The 18,802-nt window shown below is 59.9% G+C and overlaps 2 protein-coding genes across 2 annotated transcripts in view; both read left to right on the top strand.

Annotated features, from left to right (window-relative positions):
* The window catches only part of EEF1AKMT2 (EEF1A lysine methyltransferase 2), a 61,423-nt gene extending 51,606 nt beyond the window's left edge, over nucleotides 1-9,817 (top strand). Inside the window, exon 7 of the transcript XR_008529797.1 lies at nucleotides 9,780-9,817. The gene's annotated coding sequence lies outside the window, so the exon portion shown is untranslated. The remainder of the gene's footprint in view (nucleotides 1-9,779) is intronic.
* A 99-nt stretch (nucleotides 9,818-9,916) lies between these two features.
* Nucleotides 9,917-18,802, top strand: part of FAM53B (family with sequence similarity 53 member B) — a 62,857-nt gene continuing 53,971 nt past the window's right edge. Inside the window, exons 1-2 of the mRNA XM_054581666.1 lie at nucleotides 9,917-10,031; nucleotides 18,586-18,640. Coding sequence (XP_054437641.1) covers nucleotides 9,954-10,031; nucleotides 18,586-18,640 — 133 coding nt within the window. The 5' untranslated portion in view covers nucleotides 9,917-9,953. The remainder of the gene's footprint in view (nucleotides 10,032-18,585; nucleotides 18,641-18,802) is intronic.

Raw genomic sequence — 18,802 nt, 5'->3', positions numbered from 1 at the left:
GGAGGGCGAGGTCCTGAGGCGGGAGCTGAGGTCAGGATGCGACCTCTGAGTGGGCAGCAGATGGGAATCTTGGTGGCTCTCATGTGCCCAACAGTTCTGAAAGCTCCTGGGTCCCCTGCAGTGTTCCAGTGTGATACCTGTGGCACTGTTTGGTGCCACCAGCCCCTTGGCCCCCGAGATAAAGAGATCGCTGCCCTCCCAGCTGTGTGCCAAGTGCCAGCTACTGAGAGATTACATGCTCCCCACGCGGTGGCTGCGGGTTCTGTGGGGGCAGCGCTGGTGTGCGGCCGGCCCGGGACAGGAGGGCTGCCCCCGACCACCAGCTCCTGGACCGACCACCAGCGAGGCCACGGCTGTCTGTGGACCCCACAGACAGAGCTTGGGGAAGGAAGAAGGTGTTCTTCAGGCAAGAGGTGGGAGGTGAAGGCGTGGGGACTGGTGAGTGACTGACTGCCCTCCAAGAAACTCCTCAACACAGAACATTTGGAGTGCCGCTGAGGGACATCGAGGTGCCCTGTGTGCTGAAGGGTGAGCTGGGACAATGCATTTGTGCAGACCCTTGTTCCGGCCTCACAGATAGACAACCAGGGGGACTGGCTCTGCGTCCCTACCACCCACCTTGGCATCATGTGCCCACCACGTGGCTGCATGGGGGGTTGTCATTGAGGCTCTTGAGGGCGGGGGTGAGGATTTGGCCTTGGCCGTTGGCTGGTTTCCTGGGCAGGTCCTGTCTGAGCAGAAAGTGGAGGCTGACTGCATACCCCACTGGGACCGCTGGCTGCTCTTAGACTCCTTCCCCGTGGCTCACACCCCTAGCGGCCCTCGCGCACTCGGGTTCTTGTTAGCACGTCACGGGGGAGGGAACTGAGGCTGAGAGAGGCAGATGGCCTGGCGGAAGCCCACGGCCCACGGTGGCGCTCTAGTCCGACACCGAGCCCGTCTGGCCCAGCTCCCATTCGACAGGTGAGGAAACGGAGGCCCGGAGGGGGCAGTGAGCTGGCCAGCAGGCGGAGCCGCTCCGGGGCCGAGCCAGGGCTGGGACCAATGGAACTGAGTCATCTGTCTTTGCATTGGCCACCCTGGCCCTGGTGTGGGCTTCTCCATTTTGGTTTCTGTTTTTAATTTTTTTTCTGCCTCTCTTTTGTCTTTTGTTTTTTTCTTCACTGTACTTGTAAATAGGTCTGACTGAAGAACAGGTCATGGTCGTCTGAGGCTAAGTGGCTTAAGGTTTCAGTAGATTATCTCTGGGCCCCTCGCCGCGCCCCCGGCTGCTCTGCCGGGGCTGGAGGAGGAGGCCGTGTGGGGTGCTGCCTTCTCCCGTGAGCAGCGGTTCTCTCCTCCCCGCCCCATCCTGTTTCCTTCCCTTGGAGTCTGCTCAGCAAATCCCAGGCCACCACACGCTCTTCTCTTGTGGCATGTGCGGGGTTAAATGACAGGCACAGGAGCGAGCAGGACAGGAGGGCTTATAGGAAATGCGCCTGTCCGCTCCTTCCCATTGATGAATGAGCTCCTGACAAGTCACGCATGCAGCTGGCTTCCCTTTCAAGAAACAACGTGGGCTGTCTCGTTCCCATGTTCAGATTTGTTTTGGCTCCGGATCTCAACACTTTCATGTCCCTGAGTAATGTCATTCCTCCCCTTCCTCTCGAAGTGTTATTGGCTTAAAAAACCCGACAGAAAATCCCCGACACTGAGAGCGACTGTGTGAAGTCCCAGGGAGCAGAGTCCCAGTGTGGCCTAGCAGCTCAGTTCACTGTTGTCTTTTCCCCTCCCTTAAGACAGACTGAGAAGGGAGCCGAGGCCCCTTTGTCAGCCGAGGGCACTGAGTGGGTCCCTTTCTAGCCAGGTAATGGGACTGCCAGTCCTTCCCCAAACGTGGGTCCTTCGTGGCCTTTGATCGCCTGAGGGACTAGGCCAGGGAAGAGATACCCCTCTAGTTACTGGAGAAAACACCCTGAGGACACGCCTTACTCTGGGGCCAGTGACAAGGGACTGCGGTGAGCATATCCTTTCTAGGGACAGCAGGTACCTGCCAGCTGTGTGGCTTTAGTCAGGCCATGCAGCCTCTCTGAGCCTAGTTTCCTCACCTGTCACATGCACATGGGATCCCCAAAGAGCATGGGGATCGGTACCGGATTTGAATGCCTGGCAGCCACAGCATCTGGTCCTCTGGAAAATGCACAGCCTGTCCCTGTCCCCAGATGCTCAGGCCCCATCTCGCTGGGAAGATGTGACCTTGACCAGCCAGTGAACAAGGCTTTACGAAGGCCCGCTCTCTGCTCAGACTTGCGCTCACCTAAGGACATCAGGACATCTAGGGACGTGTCGTAGGGCACCGCCACCTTAGAGAGTCTTACCTCCTAACCTTCCACCTGAGCGGGTACAACAAGGATAACTTCTCACCCATTACACAGGGAGAAAGCGAGCCTAGCAAGGTTATATAGCGCGCCTGGGGCCCTCAGCTTGCCAGGACTGCGCGGGCACGGAGCCGGGACTGGAAGCGTGGCTCGGGACACGGACGCTTTGCCCTTCCCGTTTTGTTTCTGGTACGGCAGGCAGGCGTGGAGCAGGCTCCCGCTGTGGCGGACTCGGCGCCGTGAGTGGAGGCTCATGGAGTCAGGCTGACGCCCAGGCTGCCTGGGTGGAGGCGGAAGCCCAGGGTGATGGGGCGGTTGGCTGCAGATGCCGGCTGGTGAGCCAGAAGCCAGCCGAAGCCCCCTGCCCGCCTTGGCTGGGAGCACTGGGCTGCCCTGGGAGGCACTTCCCCTTCTGCCCAGCTGTGAGGGATGGCCATGAGTGTGCTCCACACCCACCCTCTCCCAGACACCCCAGCTCTGCCTGCGTTGGAACCCTGAGGGCTTTGTTTCAGCATTAATGTTCCAGAAGGTTCATGGGCGGCCAGGGGGCCCTCGAGATGAGCTGTGTAGAGAAGGGGTGCTTGCAAAGCTGTGTCTGTGTTTCAGCATTTGACCCATTGAACTGAGAAATCAAATATGTACAGGATAATGGTGATGATGTTTACAGGTCCTGGAGGTGAAGGGTCAAGACGAAGGGTTTGGAGGTCAGCACATGTGGCTTGAGCCCTTGTTTTACCCTTCATTACCGGTTGGCCTGGGCCTCTGGTTGTCCCTCTGTAAAATGGGACGGCCGCGCTGCCCACGCGTAGGGATGCTCTGAGGATGCCGTAGGCTTCGGGCCTGGCACTGTTGCCATGATGATGTTACCCACCACCTGTTAAGAGGTGTACTCAGTGTCACCTGTTATTGCTGTAGCTACAAACCAAGAAGATACTAAGAAAATGGTTTAAAAAAATGTATTGTTTTTCCTGGATACTGCCTTTGTTATGGAGTTCCCTTCCATCAGTGATGTTTGGTGTTGAGGACGTCCTTGGTGTGAAAAGTACTGGCTGCAGAGGTTTCATGCGTCTGTGTTTCTGACTGTGTTTTGAAGGTGGTGAGGCGCTGCAGTCTCTCATCAGTGATCCTTCAGGAGGACCGAGGGCTGGAACTCGGGGTGGGGGGAGTTGGTTAGGTGCCGCGGTGAGGTCTGGGGCACGCACACTCACGGCCCATGCCCCCTGAGACTGCGGCCTCCTTCCAACCGCAGGTCCGTCTGGGAGAGGGCGGGCTCTTGATAAACTCCCTATACGGCTTTTAACTTCTGTCCTTTCAGCATGAGTGACTTAGTCATGAACACAGCAGGAGAGAGGCCGCCCCACGCTGCCTTCATCCCTGTCTTTGGCGGTGGTGACCCTGGCCGGAGACCCCGGGATCCGCCTGCTCAGCCCGCTGTTGGTTCATCGCCGGGTCTGGCAGAGGCGGCGTGACCCGCTAAGACGCGCACTTCCCCGGATGTTCATAAATGCACCCCTAGACCCTGTCTGCAGACCGCTGCTGTCATGCCGGCGGAAGTTGGCAGACTTGAAGAGTGCTCGCAGCCTTCCCGAAGGCCTGGCAGAATCTCTGTTTTCGTCCCATTTCCTTTGCTTAACGGGACAGGGAAGTGGGAGCCCTGAGAGGAGTGACTTGCTTAAGCCATCAGGGAAATCGCTGTCAGTGGCCAAGGTCATGTTTAGGTTTCGCTCCGAGTCCTGTGTTCAGGGCGGTGAGATAGTCGGCCACTATAAAGGTGACTTGCACAACTGCCAATGTCTTGGGGCTTCCCAGCATGGTCGGTTTCTTTCGGTAAACCCCTTCCATCTGCCTAAGAGCGATAGAGGTTTTTAAAGGGTATACAATTTTTTGCATATCCAAATGCATTTGGCAGGTGCCAGGCAGCATTCCCCTTTGCCAGAAGCTGAGAGCCTCTGACCAAAGTGCTCTCAGGCAGCTGGGTTCAAGGGTCCCCAACGAACGAAAGCACCTCGAAGGCTGCAGAACAAAAGCAAGAGTTTCACATTGGGAAGGACTCACGTGAGAGAGCAGAGCTGCCCCCTGCCCCCTGTGGTGTCAGAATGGTCAAGGACGCAGACCGGGGTTCACATCTTGCCCTCACCCCAGCTGGCTGCAGGATCTTGGGCAGATGCTCGGTTGTTTTCTCAGCGCCTCGGCTATCTCGCCTGGAAAGCGGGATGCTACCGAGAGCAAGCCCTGTTCGCAGGAATGAGAGAGACTAACTGAGAAGAGCTGGCCCCGGGCTGGGGCCCAGGGAGGAGGTAGGTGGGACTGAGGGTGTTGTGCGGGGCTAGGGGTGGAGGCGGCCCTTGAGCTGGTGTCACGGCGCTGGGTCCCCTCCTACCCTGCAGGCCTGGCCCTGGACACGGTATTGGGAAGCTTGGGGATGGCCTTGGCAGGTGCACCCCTGGGGTAAGGACGTGGGGGGTGGCCAGGGCCCTCGGCCACCACATCTGCAGCCCAGGGAGTCGGGGAAGTGTGGTCATGGGTCAGTGGAACGTCTGACTTTGCCCTTTCCTCTTTCGATGGGACTCTGGGGAAGATGAGTCATGGAGTAGCGGCTCCTGGGGGCGGGACCAGAAAAGCCTGTGTTCCCCTGAACAGACCGGGCACCTCCGAGGGGAGGCCGTTCCTGACCTCTGCTCCCGTGGTCGGGCAGGCCCCCCAGGGGTGCTTGGGGCAGGGCGGGAGGGCCTCTGTCTACCGCGAGCCCTGGACAGGGAGTCTCAGTGGAGGGGTGGGAACAAATGCGGGGACAGGGGAGTGGCAGCACAAGATTTAAACTCAGAGGCCAAGGAGACTGCGGAAGACAGGCTGGGGTGACTCTGACAGACAGCAGTGCTGACCCCAGTGGCTGCTTGCCCGCAGGGGGCGGGCACCGCGTCTGGGGTCTCCTCTGTGCTGCCGCCGCCGCTCTTACAGACCTTGTCCTACCTAGACCTTCCGGGAGCCCCCAGAGCAAAGGCATTACTGCTTTCATTTTAAAGATGAGGGAACTGAAGTCAGGAGAGTTGTCGAAGTAAAAGCCAGGGTGTGTAAAAGATCAGGATGTGTGCGTGACCTTGCAGCACACGTCCTCAGCCCACTTTGCACGTAGCCTTTGGCACAACCAGCGCCAGCCACGTGGGCTGCCTTCTTTTTGAAAAGGTTTTAATATTTACATACAGGATCCTTCACTCTCGGGGTTGAGTTTTTTGCATTTTTGACAAAAGCAGAGATTGAACGGGCTTTCTTAAGTTTTAAGTTTTATGGCCATTGGAAATTCTCAGGTAGTTGTCAAATGATAGCGGGAACTCCTGTGTACCCGCTATAGTTTCCCTCAATAGTTACATCCTGCAGAACCATCACAAGCCAGAAAGGGACAGTGGTGTAGTCAGGATACAGAACATCGTCACCAGGGAGCCCTCCTTTTCATACCCACACTCGCCTCCCTCCCGCTCCCGCCCCTCCCCCCCACCTCAACCCCTGGCTGCCATGAGTCTAGTTTTCATTTCTATAATTTTATCATTTCAAGAGTATTATGTAAATGGCTTCATGCACTTATTAACCTTTGGTGACCGGGCGTTCTCACTCAGCGCAACTCCCCTTTGATGCTGAGTAGGATTCCGTGGTTTGCTTGTAGCACGATTGGTTTAAGCTTGCACCTATTGAAGGATATCAAGGTGGTTTCCTGGCTTTGACTGTTAGGAATAAAGCCTTTATGAACATTCCTGTGCAGGTTGTTGTGGGACGTAAGTTTGCATCTCTCTGGGATTACATCCAAGGAGCGTACTTCCTGGGGTCGTGTATGGTCATTGCTTGCGTGGGCTTTGAAAGGACGCATTTGGGGTGGAAAGGCGGGGGTGGGGGGATGCGCAGAGCCCCTGTTGCAGGTGGGCACTGGCAGGGAGCACAGGCCTGGCAGCTGGTGCACCTGGGTTCAAACACAAACTCACTCATCTATGAAATAGGAATAATTGAACCTGTCATGTAGCTGATGTGTGTAAAGCATCTGGTATACAGTAGGTGCTCCAAAGACAGAAGCTGCTCTTGATGTGAGTTAAAGAAAAAGCCCAGGCCAGAGCAGGGTCTGTACCTCAGAGGTGTCCTCAGGAGGCCTTCACCTCCTTTTTACTTAGGGCAGAGCCGTGCACCCCGTTGTCCCTTCAAAGGCCAAGCCCCTGGCTTCTTCCTGAGGAGTTCCCGACCCAGTTCTTGGCCTGGGCTCCAAGTCTCTGCGCGGACACCAACGTTCCCCAGTGAACTCGGCCAGGCCCACGCCACGGGTCCGAGGGGTCCCAGAGAGTTCCAGCTCGCACCACGCCCTCCTGGTCTGGATGTGCGTCACAAGGTCTGAGACTTCCCAGCCCGCTTCAGGTGTTGCTGTGACTGAGCCCCATTCCACATGCGTGTACTGAGCTCTTAGTGTATTCCAGGCACAGGGCTAGGTGCTGCACAGGGTTCAGACAAAATCACTCTCAGCCGCTGCGAGCAGCCAGCTCCGGCCTCCCGGGGGGCCCCTGCAGCCCCAGGGCAGGCCCCGCTCGGCCCGGCATTCAGAGCGTTGGTCTGGTTTGCACCTTGTCTTTCCAGCTCCTTGTCCTGCTGCTGCTTGTTCTCCACGTCCCCCGGGCTCCAGCCACCGCTGTGCTCACTGTCCCCGACGCAGCTGGACAGGGCAGGCCCGCGCTTTGCTCACACTCACCCTTCTGCCCTGGTGTCTTTTCCCTTCCTGTTGAAATCTTGCCTGTTTTCTTTTTAATCAAAAAGGGACCATGTGCACTGGATGAAATATTGAAACAGCACGTGAGGCCTTCTCCCACTCCAGAGCCACTGTCCCTCCCCGAGGCCACCGCGGTGATGGGACCGTGCTGGCTCCTCTCTTGCTGTTTGCACGTCAGCCTCTCTTGGAGAGTGTTCACATCTGTATTGTTAAAACTGCGGTGAAGACGACCCAGTATTCCTCTATGTGCCGACACCGTGATTTATGCACCCTCTCCCCTGTTGACGGACATCCAGGCCGCCCACTCACAGGCAGCGCTGTGTGTCCTTGGCCCCTGTGCAGAGGGGTCTGCCCAGGACTCTGCTCCAGTGTCCCCTCCCCTGCCTCCCATTGTGCCCCTGAGGCCCAGGGCTGTCCCGCACCTTCTCTCTTCTTCTAGTGCCTGCTGTGTTGACTGCCCATCCAGTCCCCAGGTAGTCACGCCCCACCTCGCAGCCTCCCGCTGCTCCTGTGAACCGTGGTGTCCTGCAGGGGCTCCGGTGGGGACAAAGCTCCCAGAGCCTGGACGCCTCCAGCCAGCTTTGTGCTTGGTGCCTGGTGGCTGCGTCGGCTGCGTTGGCTGGGCTAACCTGTTTCCATGGCAATAGATTTTAGCAGCATCCTTCTTGCTGACCACCTCCTGACTCACCACAGGGGTGGTCTATAAGACAGCCAGTCCCCCCTTGATGGAACTTAGCCTTTAAAAAATTGGATGGAATGCTCCTTTAAAAATGTTGAGAGGACACATGCGTGGGTGTTCATTGCTGAGAAGGGATCGGGCCCCACTGGTTCCCCCATGAATGAGTGACAGTTGCTGCTGTTTACTGGGCGCTTCCTCCAATGAGCAGGGGCTTCTCACTCGGCCAGAGCTTGCGTTCTGCTTTCATGGGGTACAGTACTCTTCCGAGGCAGCCACAGCTCTTAGGGAAACTGAGGCTCAGAATGTAAATTACTTGGTGAAGGCCACTCAGACACCGCGTTTCAGGAGCCGGGCGTCCAACCCAGGTGTGCTTCCTCCTAGGGAAGACGCAGGTGACAGGCTGGGCTGCCCGAGCACAGAATCGAGGCTGCACCCAGAAGGGATGGCCACTGCCAAGCCTCGCCTCTGCCACCAAGGAGGCACAGAGGGTCCCTTTGAAGGGACAGTGTGGGAGCACCCCCCGGACGCTGCTTGGCGTGTCCCGGATCGCTCCCGAGCCAAGTGTCCTGGGCCCGGCGGGCCGACTCGGCCCGGACTCGCAGGAGTGGTCTGAAATTCTCTCCTTGCGCAGGTCGCTCTCGGTTGGGATGTGTGGCCCCGGCCTTGAGGCGGGGCAGGGCCCTTGGGGTCTCCGGATTGAGCGTGGGGCCTGTGCCCCTACACCGGGCCTCCCTTCCCCAGCAGCCAGGCCTTTGACAATGTATTGATTTCCCTCCTCCCGTCCCCGCTTTTGCACTTTGGATGAACCTTGTTTTCGAAGAACAGTGGAAGGTAATTTTCCTGGGCTTGCCAGCTGGCCCGTAATTGAGCAATTTCAATAACACCCACTGTAAAGTCTAATTGAAGTAAACAGGAAAATATGATTTACAATCTGGACAGCAAGTCAATACCAGGGTGCAATTAATTTTTACACAGAGCAGCAGATTCTGAAACATTTTCCCGCACTGAGCAGTTTGTTTTTAATTACAGATCAGGAGTTGCCTTTCTGTGTATGTCTTACTTTCATCATCTCTGCTTTTTACTTTTTGATGGTGATCACCAGGTTGCGGGTCCCACCTGTAGACATCCTTTGGAGGTGTCACCGCAGAGGGGTGGGATGGGACAGAGAGTCAGGAAAGTTTGCTGGTGAGGGGTGACTTGTCCAACCTGAGTGGGAGGCCATGCCCGCGGTTTGCTTGGCGGGAGCTGGTGGCGGCATTTGGGGGAGTTGAGGGCATGTGACGGGGTGTACGGAACAGTGGTAGGAGGAGCCCGTGACTGCTGGGAGCTCAGTGCACTGTGGGCAGAGGGGCCCCGAATGGGCTGTGACTTGGTCTGCCTCATTCTCGGGAAGGGACAAGGCCACAAAAGCCCCCAGGGTTGCCCACACGTCCTTGTGGAAGTGTGGTCCTTCCAAGGATGGGAGTTACCACAGGTGCTTTTCGGGGGACCCTCCTGAGTTTTCCAGTAGCTTCTATTCATTGCTTGGTGGGGAAGACTGGCCACCTTGCCGGCTGCGGGTCCCCCGCTGCTTGGCTGACTGGCTACCTTGCCGGCTGCGGGTCCCCCGCTGCTGGCTGACTGCCCGAGGGCCAGCAGCGGGGTTGGCGCAGGTGCGACCCACCCCCAGCCTGCGGTGGGGAGGTGTGGCAGCCGTCTGTAAAGCCAGCTCAGTGTAAGATGTCACGCTGCTTGATCACACTTGGGGAACAGCAGAGGGGGCACCCTGAGATGGGTCTTAAAGGTGCCACATGGCTGCACTGAGATTCATCTTTGTACCCATCCAGGCGTTGGCTTTAGGGACCCTTCAAGGAGGCTCCAAGAGGGCGACCTGGCCTTCGAGGCCCTCCCAGAAGTCTGCCCTTCAGCAGGGGGGCTGGCCCGGCACGGGGAGCGGGCAGTGCTGTCGGGCCCTGGTCTTCCCCGGTTCTGAATCCCTTTGCCTTCCTTTTTTTGGTCTTCCCAGGGAGTTGACCGCACTTGGCCATTTCCTGCCAGAGCCCCACCCCAAGGGTGAGGGCCGATGGGGAGCTGTTTCTGCTGACATCAGTCACCTGGGAGGTGCCTCTGTCTGAGTCTGCCCAACTGAAGATGGCTCGCGCCCACCCTGGGACAGAGCCCAGCTCCTGAGGTCCTTACCATGGTGATGATCCTAAGGAAAAGCCTCGACAGCCAGGGCGCCGACTCCGTAGCGTGCAGGACCTTCAACTCTGAGCTGGTAAGGACCCAGTGGACTTGGTTTCTCTGATCTCCGTGCTGAGGCCTGGTGTCCTGCGGGGGCTGTGGACGGAGCACGCAGGCCTAGCAGACCGAGTCCAGAGTGCCCGAGGGCAGAGCTCTGTGGGACGCTGCCAGCCAGGCAGGGTGGGGGCAGAGGAAGCCAGAGCCTGGCTAAGGACAGTCCTTGCAAAAAGGAAGTAGCTGGCCCGGACCGGAGCCTTCTGGTGAGTGAGGCAGGACGGCCAGCCCCCGGTCAATCACACGGAGCGAGCGTGGCTCCGCAGCCCCAGCCCGGCTGAGACCCACATTCCTTCTGGTCTCCGCCCGGTAAGGGGAGGTGGCGCCCCGAGTGGGGCCCGAGATAAGGCCATACCTCCAAGGGGTGGTGCAGGGCATGGGCAGCCGCTGGAGGAATGTGCAGAGTGGGAGATGTTGGAGAAAGAAGGCGCGGTCTGGTGGCCGGCGCGGCGGGCCGTGGTGACAGCTGCCCTCGGCTGCCGTCCGCCCAAGTTGTCCTCTGAACAAATGGCCCGGCGGGCTGGGCCAGAGAGGCAGACAAGCAGCTGTCACCGTGAGAACAGAACGGCCGCCTTGCCCGCCGCAGCCCCGGCCCCTCTGGAGCCAGCAGGCCACCCCCTGCACAAGCGGCAGGAGGAAGTCCCGTTCAGGCAGGCGCACTCCTGTGGGGGGGTTTGTAGATGGGGGAGCCCCCAGGACTCTGCACGTCTGGGGCCCGCGGGGAGCCCACTGTCTGGGGGCATGTCACCTGGCACCCCCCGGCCCCCGTGGCATCCCCTTCGGGGCACCCCCACTAGCACCCCTGTGGGCTCCGTCCATTTTTGCTCCCTAATGGCGGGGCTGAGAGTAGCAGGCGGGGCCCTGGGCCTTGCAGGGGCTTGCAGAGGCCACCGAGACCTGTGTCCCCTCCACAGGCCTTGACAGAGCACCTGGGGCGTGTCAGGCGCTGGGCCGGGCGAACTGCGCAAACAAAGATGAGTCAGGGCTCTGCCCATCACACTGCCTCTCCAATTTGCACTTGACGTGTATCCGTAATTAGATCCCCCTCCGCATCCCGGACCCTGTAGCTGTCCAGGATGCTTGTGGGAACTGGTCCCCTGCTTCTGGCTCCTTCAGCCTGTTCCCCGCCTAGCAGCCGGAGGGAACACAGTCAGACCTGCCCGTCCTCTGCTCAGAACCTTCCACCCGCATCCCGTTCAGGAAGGCCCCACGGACCCTGGCCCCGTGACCACTCTTCTCTCTCTGCAGCCCACCCCCCTCCCCCACACTGCTCAGGTTGCACCTGCTCCGTGCTCAGGCACGCGCCTGCCTCAGGGCCTTTGCACGTGTTCCCTGGCCTGGAAGGCTCCCCCTCTGCAGGGCTCCCCTCCCTTCCTTTGTCCTCTGGCCAGCCAGCCTAAAACTTAACTCCACTACCACCCTTACCTCCCCCTAGAATACATGCTTTCTGTCCCTTTTCCCTCTCTCTCTTTCCTCGCAAGTCCTTCCTAGCATTTGGACCTTGTGTATTGAATGGCTCCTGCACTAGAATGTGGGCATTTTGTCTCTTTTGCTTGCTGCCGCAGGGCCTGTGCGTAGAGCCAGGGCCTGGTCCACGGCGGGGGCCCCGTGGGCATCGCAGAGGGCACAAACACAGGGTCCCGGAGCCCTGTTTCTCCTTGGCTTGCCGCTGTTTTAGTCTCTCTCCAGCTGCTGCCCAGGTGCATGGCTGAGGTTGCCCTGTTTTCTGTTACTGGTGGGTGTTTTCTGCTGAACCTAAGGAATGCATCTAGAGTCGCTCTGACAAGAAGCGGATGGTGTTCAGGGTGAGGGCCTTCTGGAGGTCCCAGCGGAGGATCCCTGCCCCGTTCCAGCTGCACTGTTGGTCGCAGCAGCTGCCGCTGAACTTGGTCCCGTGTCAGAGCGGACCTGGCTGGGCTCGGCCCTGGAGCTGGTTCCAGGGCACGTGGGCCTGAGGTCAGCTGACCCGCTCTTCAAATAGACGTGGTCTGAGCTCCTGCCAGGAGCAGTATAGCCTCCCAGTCCTATCCAGGGAAGGGACGCTCACCCTCTCCACAAAGAGAAGGAAAGAAAACCAAGGGAAGCAAACAGGCCACCGAAAGGGACTGTGCACACACTCCCGCTCCTGGATGGGTCAGAGTATTCTTTCTCCTTGGGAAGTCGGCTGCTCCAGGCCCTTAGGGACCCCGCACAGACCTGTGGGCCCCTTGTCCTCCTCTTCCCTCCCGTTGCCTGCCAGACGGGCAGGCCAGCTGTGGGGAGCGGCCCCCTTTGGAGAGGAGCTCGCATTGTCCGCGTATTGGTGCGTCACGGTTGCCAGGGTGCAGCCTTTGCGTCCAGGCCCTTGTGTCTCACACCTGGGATCTGCACACACGCTCTCAGGACTCTGCCAGGCCCCCTGGGGAGGCAGGGACTGAACCAGCACAGGGAAGAAGGACCCCAAGTAATCTCAGCCTAGTGATAACATCCACTAGACAGAACGTGAGATAAACTGATGGGAGAGTTTGCTCTGAGTGGCCTGCAAGCTTAAGAGGAAGTCTGTGGGGGTTTGGCTTCAGCTTCCTAGGCCACTAACATCATCCTCACGTAAGTACCGTCAAGATAATAACAGGAAAGGGGAAAGGCTTTCTCTTTTTGTTTTCTAATGAGACTTAGAAGATAACAGAAGTGGGGATTTAAAGTGAAAAAACAAAATGTGAAGCACCGCAGGCCACTTTGGAATTGTGGGAGGAGGTCCCAGAGGCACAGCGTGAAGAAGCAAAGTCTCAAACTGCTGGTGAAAGTCACCTGGGGGCCACCCGGGGGCCTTGGACACCTGGGTGAGGAAAGTCCTGCAGAGCGGCCAGCCCCCTTCCGGCCCTTCCAGGAGCCCGTTCAGTGGCTCTTGGTCTCCTCTTTCTAAAAACTAAATGCTGGTGGCAGCATGACCGCACTCACTCCCCAGAGAGGTGAGGGAAAACAGAAAAAGGGACTGGCGCGCGCGCTGTGTTTTGCCTTTCCCCCCCGGGGGCGGGCGGTGGCCGGGGCGCCGCCGTGCCCCCAGCCCCGCTTGCACAATGGGCAGCGGGGACAGTGCTCGGTTCCCCTTTCCCCCACTCCGCTGCCGCCGCCGCGCTCCCCGCTGCCCAGTGGTGGGCTCTTCCTTCCAGCGTTCTAACATTAGCTGCTGCCGCTGGCACGCCGCCCAGACATTTGACCTTGGGGACAGCGTTCCTCCAGCTCCTTCCCGCTCGCCCACGCGCAGGCCCAGGGCTGGCGCGCTTGCTCCAGAGGGACCGGCTTCCCTAGCCAGGCCCGGCCTCTGCGGCCCTGCAAGTCTCCCAGCCCCCTCCGTGGACTGGAGGCCAGAGGGCGCTGGGGTGGAGTGTGCCCCAGGCGGCTTCGCTTTCCTCAGCGCCGTGGTGTTTCCCACGACAGCCTGCACGGGTTTGTGGAGCAGGCCCTGCCTCCTTCCGCTTGTCAGAGCAGGGCGTCAAGGCTAAGCAACTTGCTCAGTCAAAAGAAATAGTGGCCACATCAGACCTTGCACCCAGCTGCCTGGGCTCTTGGGGCACTTACTGTGCCTCGGAGTGGGCATCAGGCTCAGCAGCCCCTGCCAGGACCCACTGGCCGGCCTGAAGTTCGAACCTAGGGGTGCTGGATCTGAGGCAGTCTGATGCCCCTTTTCCCCCGGGGCAAGCCACGGCACCAAAGGGCAGGCCCGTGCTGGGCTGACCCCTGAGCCTGGGGAGGCAGGGCGCCAGTTGCATCTTGGTTCAGGTCTTCGAGAGCCTCCAGCCAAGGGCACTGCTGCTTTCTCAGCTTCTCTTTTACCCCGGGGCCTGGCCCTCCCTTCTGCTTTCCACGGCCATGGGCTCCCCTGTGTTCTGTTTCAGAGGCTGGGGTGCTCCGCTGGCTCCCCTCCCGTGCGTCAGTGTGAGCTCGCCTGGGTGGCATTGCGGTTCCCTGTGATGCTGCTGCGTCAGGAGGAGGAAAAAAAGCGACGTGATGGGTGACGGCTTCACTCAGTAACCTGCAGAGGAGAGCGAGGGAGGAGCACGGTTATGGCCATTCACTGTCTGAGTTAGTTCCTCATTGAAGAAAGACCTGAATTGTGTCTTTACTGAAGTCAGGGCGTAGTCAGAGACAGGGCCCCGGGGTCTCAGTTTGATTGGCAGCTTTTGCCTTTCCCATGCAAGATCTGATTCCAGAATCTTCTCTTGTGATCTAAGGAATCTCACAGAGACCAGGCCCTGCCCTGGGGGAGGCGTCACACTGGGAGAAGTACCCAGGAGAGGGGTGCTGTGCTCCCTGTCCTGGGTCGCTGCAGACACGTTGGTGCGCGCCTGTGTGCACCTCGAGTGCGCGCGCACGGCGCGGGGGTGGAGGCTGTCAAGGGGCGAGGGCTCGTCCTTCCCACAGCGGGTGTGAGCGTCCAAGGGGCACAGAGAATCTGTCTGCAGAGCCGCACAAAGGAGTGGGAATTTTAGCCTGGACTGGGTACACTGGGAATAACACGTCCAGGACAACCTGGAGCCCAGCGAGCACCTCGGTGTTGGATCCTAGGAAGCCCGCCAGTGGCCAGTGCCCGAGCCCCGACTGCCTGGGAGGCCGCCGGGCGTGGGGTGTCCCGGCCTGCCCGCCGCCAGCCCAGCCTCAGACAGGGCTCAGGAGACAAGGTGGGGCCTCTGATTCTATTTTTTTTTCCCCTTTAGCTACCCCAACAGGAGGCCCAAAGCCCCAGAGGCAAGTATTTAGCCCGTGACTATGTCAGGCCTTAGGGTTGGCTTTAAAATTGCCCCTGTCCTATCAGTGAGTTGACATTTCTCCGTAATTACTTTGATGGGCATTCTCTACACACAAAAACCAGTTTGACTGAATGGATGATCACAAAGAGGAAAGAGGAAAAGGAGGAGGAGAAAGCTGCACTTCGTTAAAACAACAAACAACTACATTGTACTGTAAATATGTTTTTGGTTTAGCAGTTTTAACTTAGAAATCTTTCCTCCTCGTGGTTCTGAAAACCTCTTCTCAAAGCTCACTTCTAGCAGTTTCTCAAGCAGCCGGGCCATGGCTCACTCAGCCATTAGCCTCTTGAAGCTCAGCACGAAATTGGCCAGGGTCCCTCCGTTGTGAGAACCAGACCATCTGCGGCTAACTTGCACCCAAAGAGAGTTGACTGGAGCGTCGGGAGAGAACGCGAGGGCTGGGGGGGAGGTGGTGCCTGAAGCCCGGAAAGGCAGGGACAGGCGGCCCGGAGGGTTTTGGAAGCAGGCGCTCGCAGCCGGCTGTGGCCGTTCCCAGGCGGGGAGCCGGCCCCTGCTGGCCCAGGCGTCAGGGCCCCGGACCCGGAAGGTCTGGTCGGCCACACCCACATTCTGTGCCCACCCCATGCCAGAGGAGATCTGGGCACAGTCCCACCATGACCTATGCAGTGGTGGGGGCCCCTGCCCTAGGGCAGAACGGAATTGGGGTGCTGTTTGCAGAAGAAGCAGGCTGCACCCCCAGTCTGTGCAGTTTCACATGCTCCGTGAGGGGCCCAGGAGCGGAGGCCCCCCAGAAGAGCAGACTTGGGGGAGGGGTTCCTTCAAATTGTAGACTCTTTGTGGGAGCCACCGGTGGTCCACTGTGCCCTTGAGGGCAGAGTCAGAGGCAGCCCGAGGAGCCCAGGCCGGCCCGGGGACATGCCCACTTCTGTTGCCCGGCGCTATGGTCCCTTCCCCGCTGAATTCCGTCTTGGCACGAGCCCAGCCTTCGGGGAGGCAGCCAGTCTGCCCAGCGAACACCCATTTCCATGGGCCCCGCAGCCGCTGGGCATGTCGCGGCGTGAGCTGGCGGCCGTAGCGGCTGGGCAGCCGGGAGCCGCATGGTGCCTGCTCTGCGCTGGGGCAGGACAGCAGCCTCGGGAAGCGTGGGTCACGGGGGAGGGCGGAGAATAAGCCCAGAAGCAAGTGAGCTGGTGTACGTGGCCCAGCCCCAAACAAGACCGAGCGAGACAAGCAGGGCGGGGAGGGTGCCCTTCCAGCCAGGTGGTCAGGGAAGGCCACAGAGGAGGCCACGCGATGGGGCTGAGACGAGAGCCCGTCGTGCACGGGCCCCACCGCAGAGTCGCTGGGGGCAGCGAGCTGGCCGGTCCTGCTGAGCCGAGCGCGGGAGCATGGGATGGACCTGGCGGGACTGAGGGCGCCGGGCCGGGCTCACTTGGGCGTCTGGTGGGCTGTGGGGAGGGGGGCGGCCTGGGTTTTATTCTGGCTGCTGTGGGAAGTAGCCGGAGGGTGGTAAGCAGAGGAACAGGATGGGCTGGCCTCCGCGGAGTCCGGGTGGAGAACGCAGAGCAGCCCAGGGCACAGCGGGGGCACCAGGTAGGGGGCTGGCTCAGTGGAGGGCAGGGGAGGCCCCGATCAGGGCCACAGTGACTGAGAAGCACTCCCGTTCCAAGTGTCCGCCCTCCAGCCTGGAAATGAGTCTGCAGCACACACAGCCAGGCCCTTGCTGAGCGAGTGAGCAAGCGAAGGAGTGAACGGAGGCCTGGGGGCCCCTGTGCGCCGGCCCCGTGGCTTCCTTCTGTGGGTGCAGGTCCAGAAGCCCTGGGGTCCTCTCACGCGTGCACGTTCCCTGGAAGAGCCCGAGGCGCCCCTCCATCTGGAACGCGTGGCTTCGTTGAAGGAGGCAGCCAGTGAGCAGGGACATGACTATAGGCCAGTGTGTGCTTGCGTCTTGCTGTTGTCTGCGGGTCCCGAGCCCTGCTCAGCGGCCCTGGCATCCAGCGCAGCCCACAGGCCGCAGCGGACTCCTTGCTCTCTTCTGCTTTCTCCAGCCCGATCCTGGCTGGGGTTTCTGTGGGGTCCTAACTCGGGGGGTGGGGGCTCTGGTTCCCCAGTGGGTGCTTGCTTTGTGCTGGGCGCTCCTGTGGCGTTGGAGCTGTCTCCCTCAGCAGGCGAGGCCTGAGGCTTTGGCTGGGCCCGGCTCCTCCCTGCCTGAGTCTTGCAGGGCTCTTGACTTTGTTACCTGCCCTCCATTGGGTGCCTTCTCCTCGAGGTGCGGGCCTTCGGTGTGTGTCCTGCTGCATGAACTTAGCCAGTGGGGAGGGTTCCGTCGCTGGGGTCCAGGAGGGCTACCGGTCCTGGCAGCGTAAGAATTGTTCTGAACAGAGGTCGGGGCACTGGTGGAGACGGCCCTCCCCCTCTGCCCCTTGCGAGCGCCTCCTGGTCCTTCGGCACAGGCTCCAGTGCTTCCCTGAGGAAGCCAGCCCGGACCGCCAGCACCTGCAGCCTGGGTCACCTCCCCCCTGCCCCACTCTCTCTGTTGTGCAAGGGATCTGTCTGTGTGACTGAGCTTCCTGAGGGCCAGGGCGGGCATCTTCACCTCTGTGCCCCAGGCTGGTCACGGTGAACCCTCATAAGCTGATCGGATGATCACATATCAGACTGAGGGCAAAGATCCCCGCATTGGGCAGCTGGAGACAGGGGTGGGGAGCTGGTGCCAGGCGCTTACTGCCCCTCTTATCTGGGTGGGCCAGGTGTTCCTAGTTAGCCCCACCCTCGTCCTTCCAGGCCTTAAAGAGCCAGGGCCTCCATTCCTCTTGGAGGTTGGGGCCCTGTCATCAGCCGAGGGCTCTGGGGCTGAGAGCTTGTGTCACTGTTACGTGATCAGCCCGCAGGTGTTCACTGGTGACCCTGCATGAAGGTCACCCGTGGTAAAGGTTTGTGGGTGGGTGGATGGATGGATGGATGGATGCATGAGTCTTTGGAATGCCTGACCAGAAGCTTCTCCTTGAGGCCATGATGGGCAGGCACAGTCCTCTCCTCACCAGCGGTCAGGGCAGGCCTGTTGACTTGAGCCTCAACTAGCACAGGGACCCCAGAATGTCCCCAGCTCAGGTTTCTGTGCAGCTGCGGAGCGCGTGCCCAGGCTTGGGGCTCTGCCGGGCCTCCTCGCTGGCCTGCGTTTCACCCACTGGCCCTCGCACTCTGCTGCAGCTGGATGCGGGGCTGGGGAAAGATGGAGGCCGTCCCCAGCGGAGAGGGGAGCCGCGGTGGGGACGTGGTGCCAGGCAGCCCAGAGGCCAGCGCTGCCTGCTGAGAGCACCGATCACCTTGGAGTATCTGTTCCAGTTCAGAGAGGGTGCCCGGGGGTGGCGGAGCGCTTCTGTCCTCTGCTTGAGGCTCTTCCTGCCACTCTGAGGTCCCCGCCCATCCCGGCCTCGGGTGTGGGGGGCAGTTCTTTGTAGCCCAGCTTGGTGAGCCGTGCACATCGCAGCTCCCCCCATACCCTCCCGCAGAGAAGGCCCCGGCGGCCAAAGTCGTGGGACTTGCCTGTGGGTGTTTGCAGCCCCACGGACTCCGTAACCCACTGGAGACCGCGGGCCAAGAGTCCAGGCCTCATGACAGGCAGGCATTGTCTCTTCCGATGCTTTTCTCTCCTTTTGCGAATCTGACGTCGGCCACAGGCCGTTCCCCCTGTCATTGTGACTTTAGCACGGGCTCAGCGCAGGGTCATGTGCAAATGTGCTTCTTATGACTTGAAGAGTGAATAGCTTTTCTGGTTGTTTTCAGCACACGCCAAAGAAGATGAGTCACGGACCGACACTTTTCTCTTGTGGAGTTATGGGTGAGTAACCGAGGTGGCTGGGAGCAGTCCTTCCCTGGTCCTTCCACCGGGGCCTGAGTCCTCCAGGTGAGACCCGAGAGCACTGTCCGGACACAGGCGCGAGGAGCAGCCGTGGGGACTCTGGTCTGTGTGTCCTAACCGTTTTGGTCCCAGCGGTGCAGG

This window comes from Pteronotus mesoamericanus, unplaced genomic scaffold (genome assembly GCF_021234165.1).
Source record: "Pteronotus mesoamericanus isolate MK-2021 breed Mesoamerican mustached bat unplaced genomic scaffold, CSHL_Meso_final contig_657, whole genome shotgun sequence".
Classification (NCBI taxonomy): domain Eukaryota; kingdom Metazoa; phylum Chordata; class Mammalia; order Chiroptera; family Mormoopidae; genus Pteronotus; species Pteronotus mesoamericanus.
This window is presented reverse-complemented; position numbering and strand designations above follow the sequence as displayed.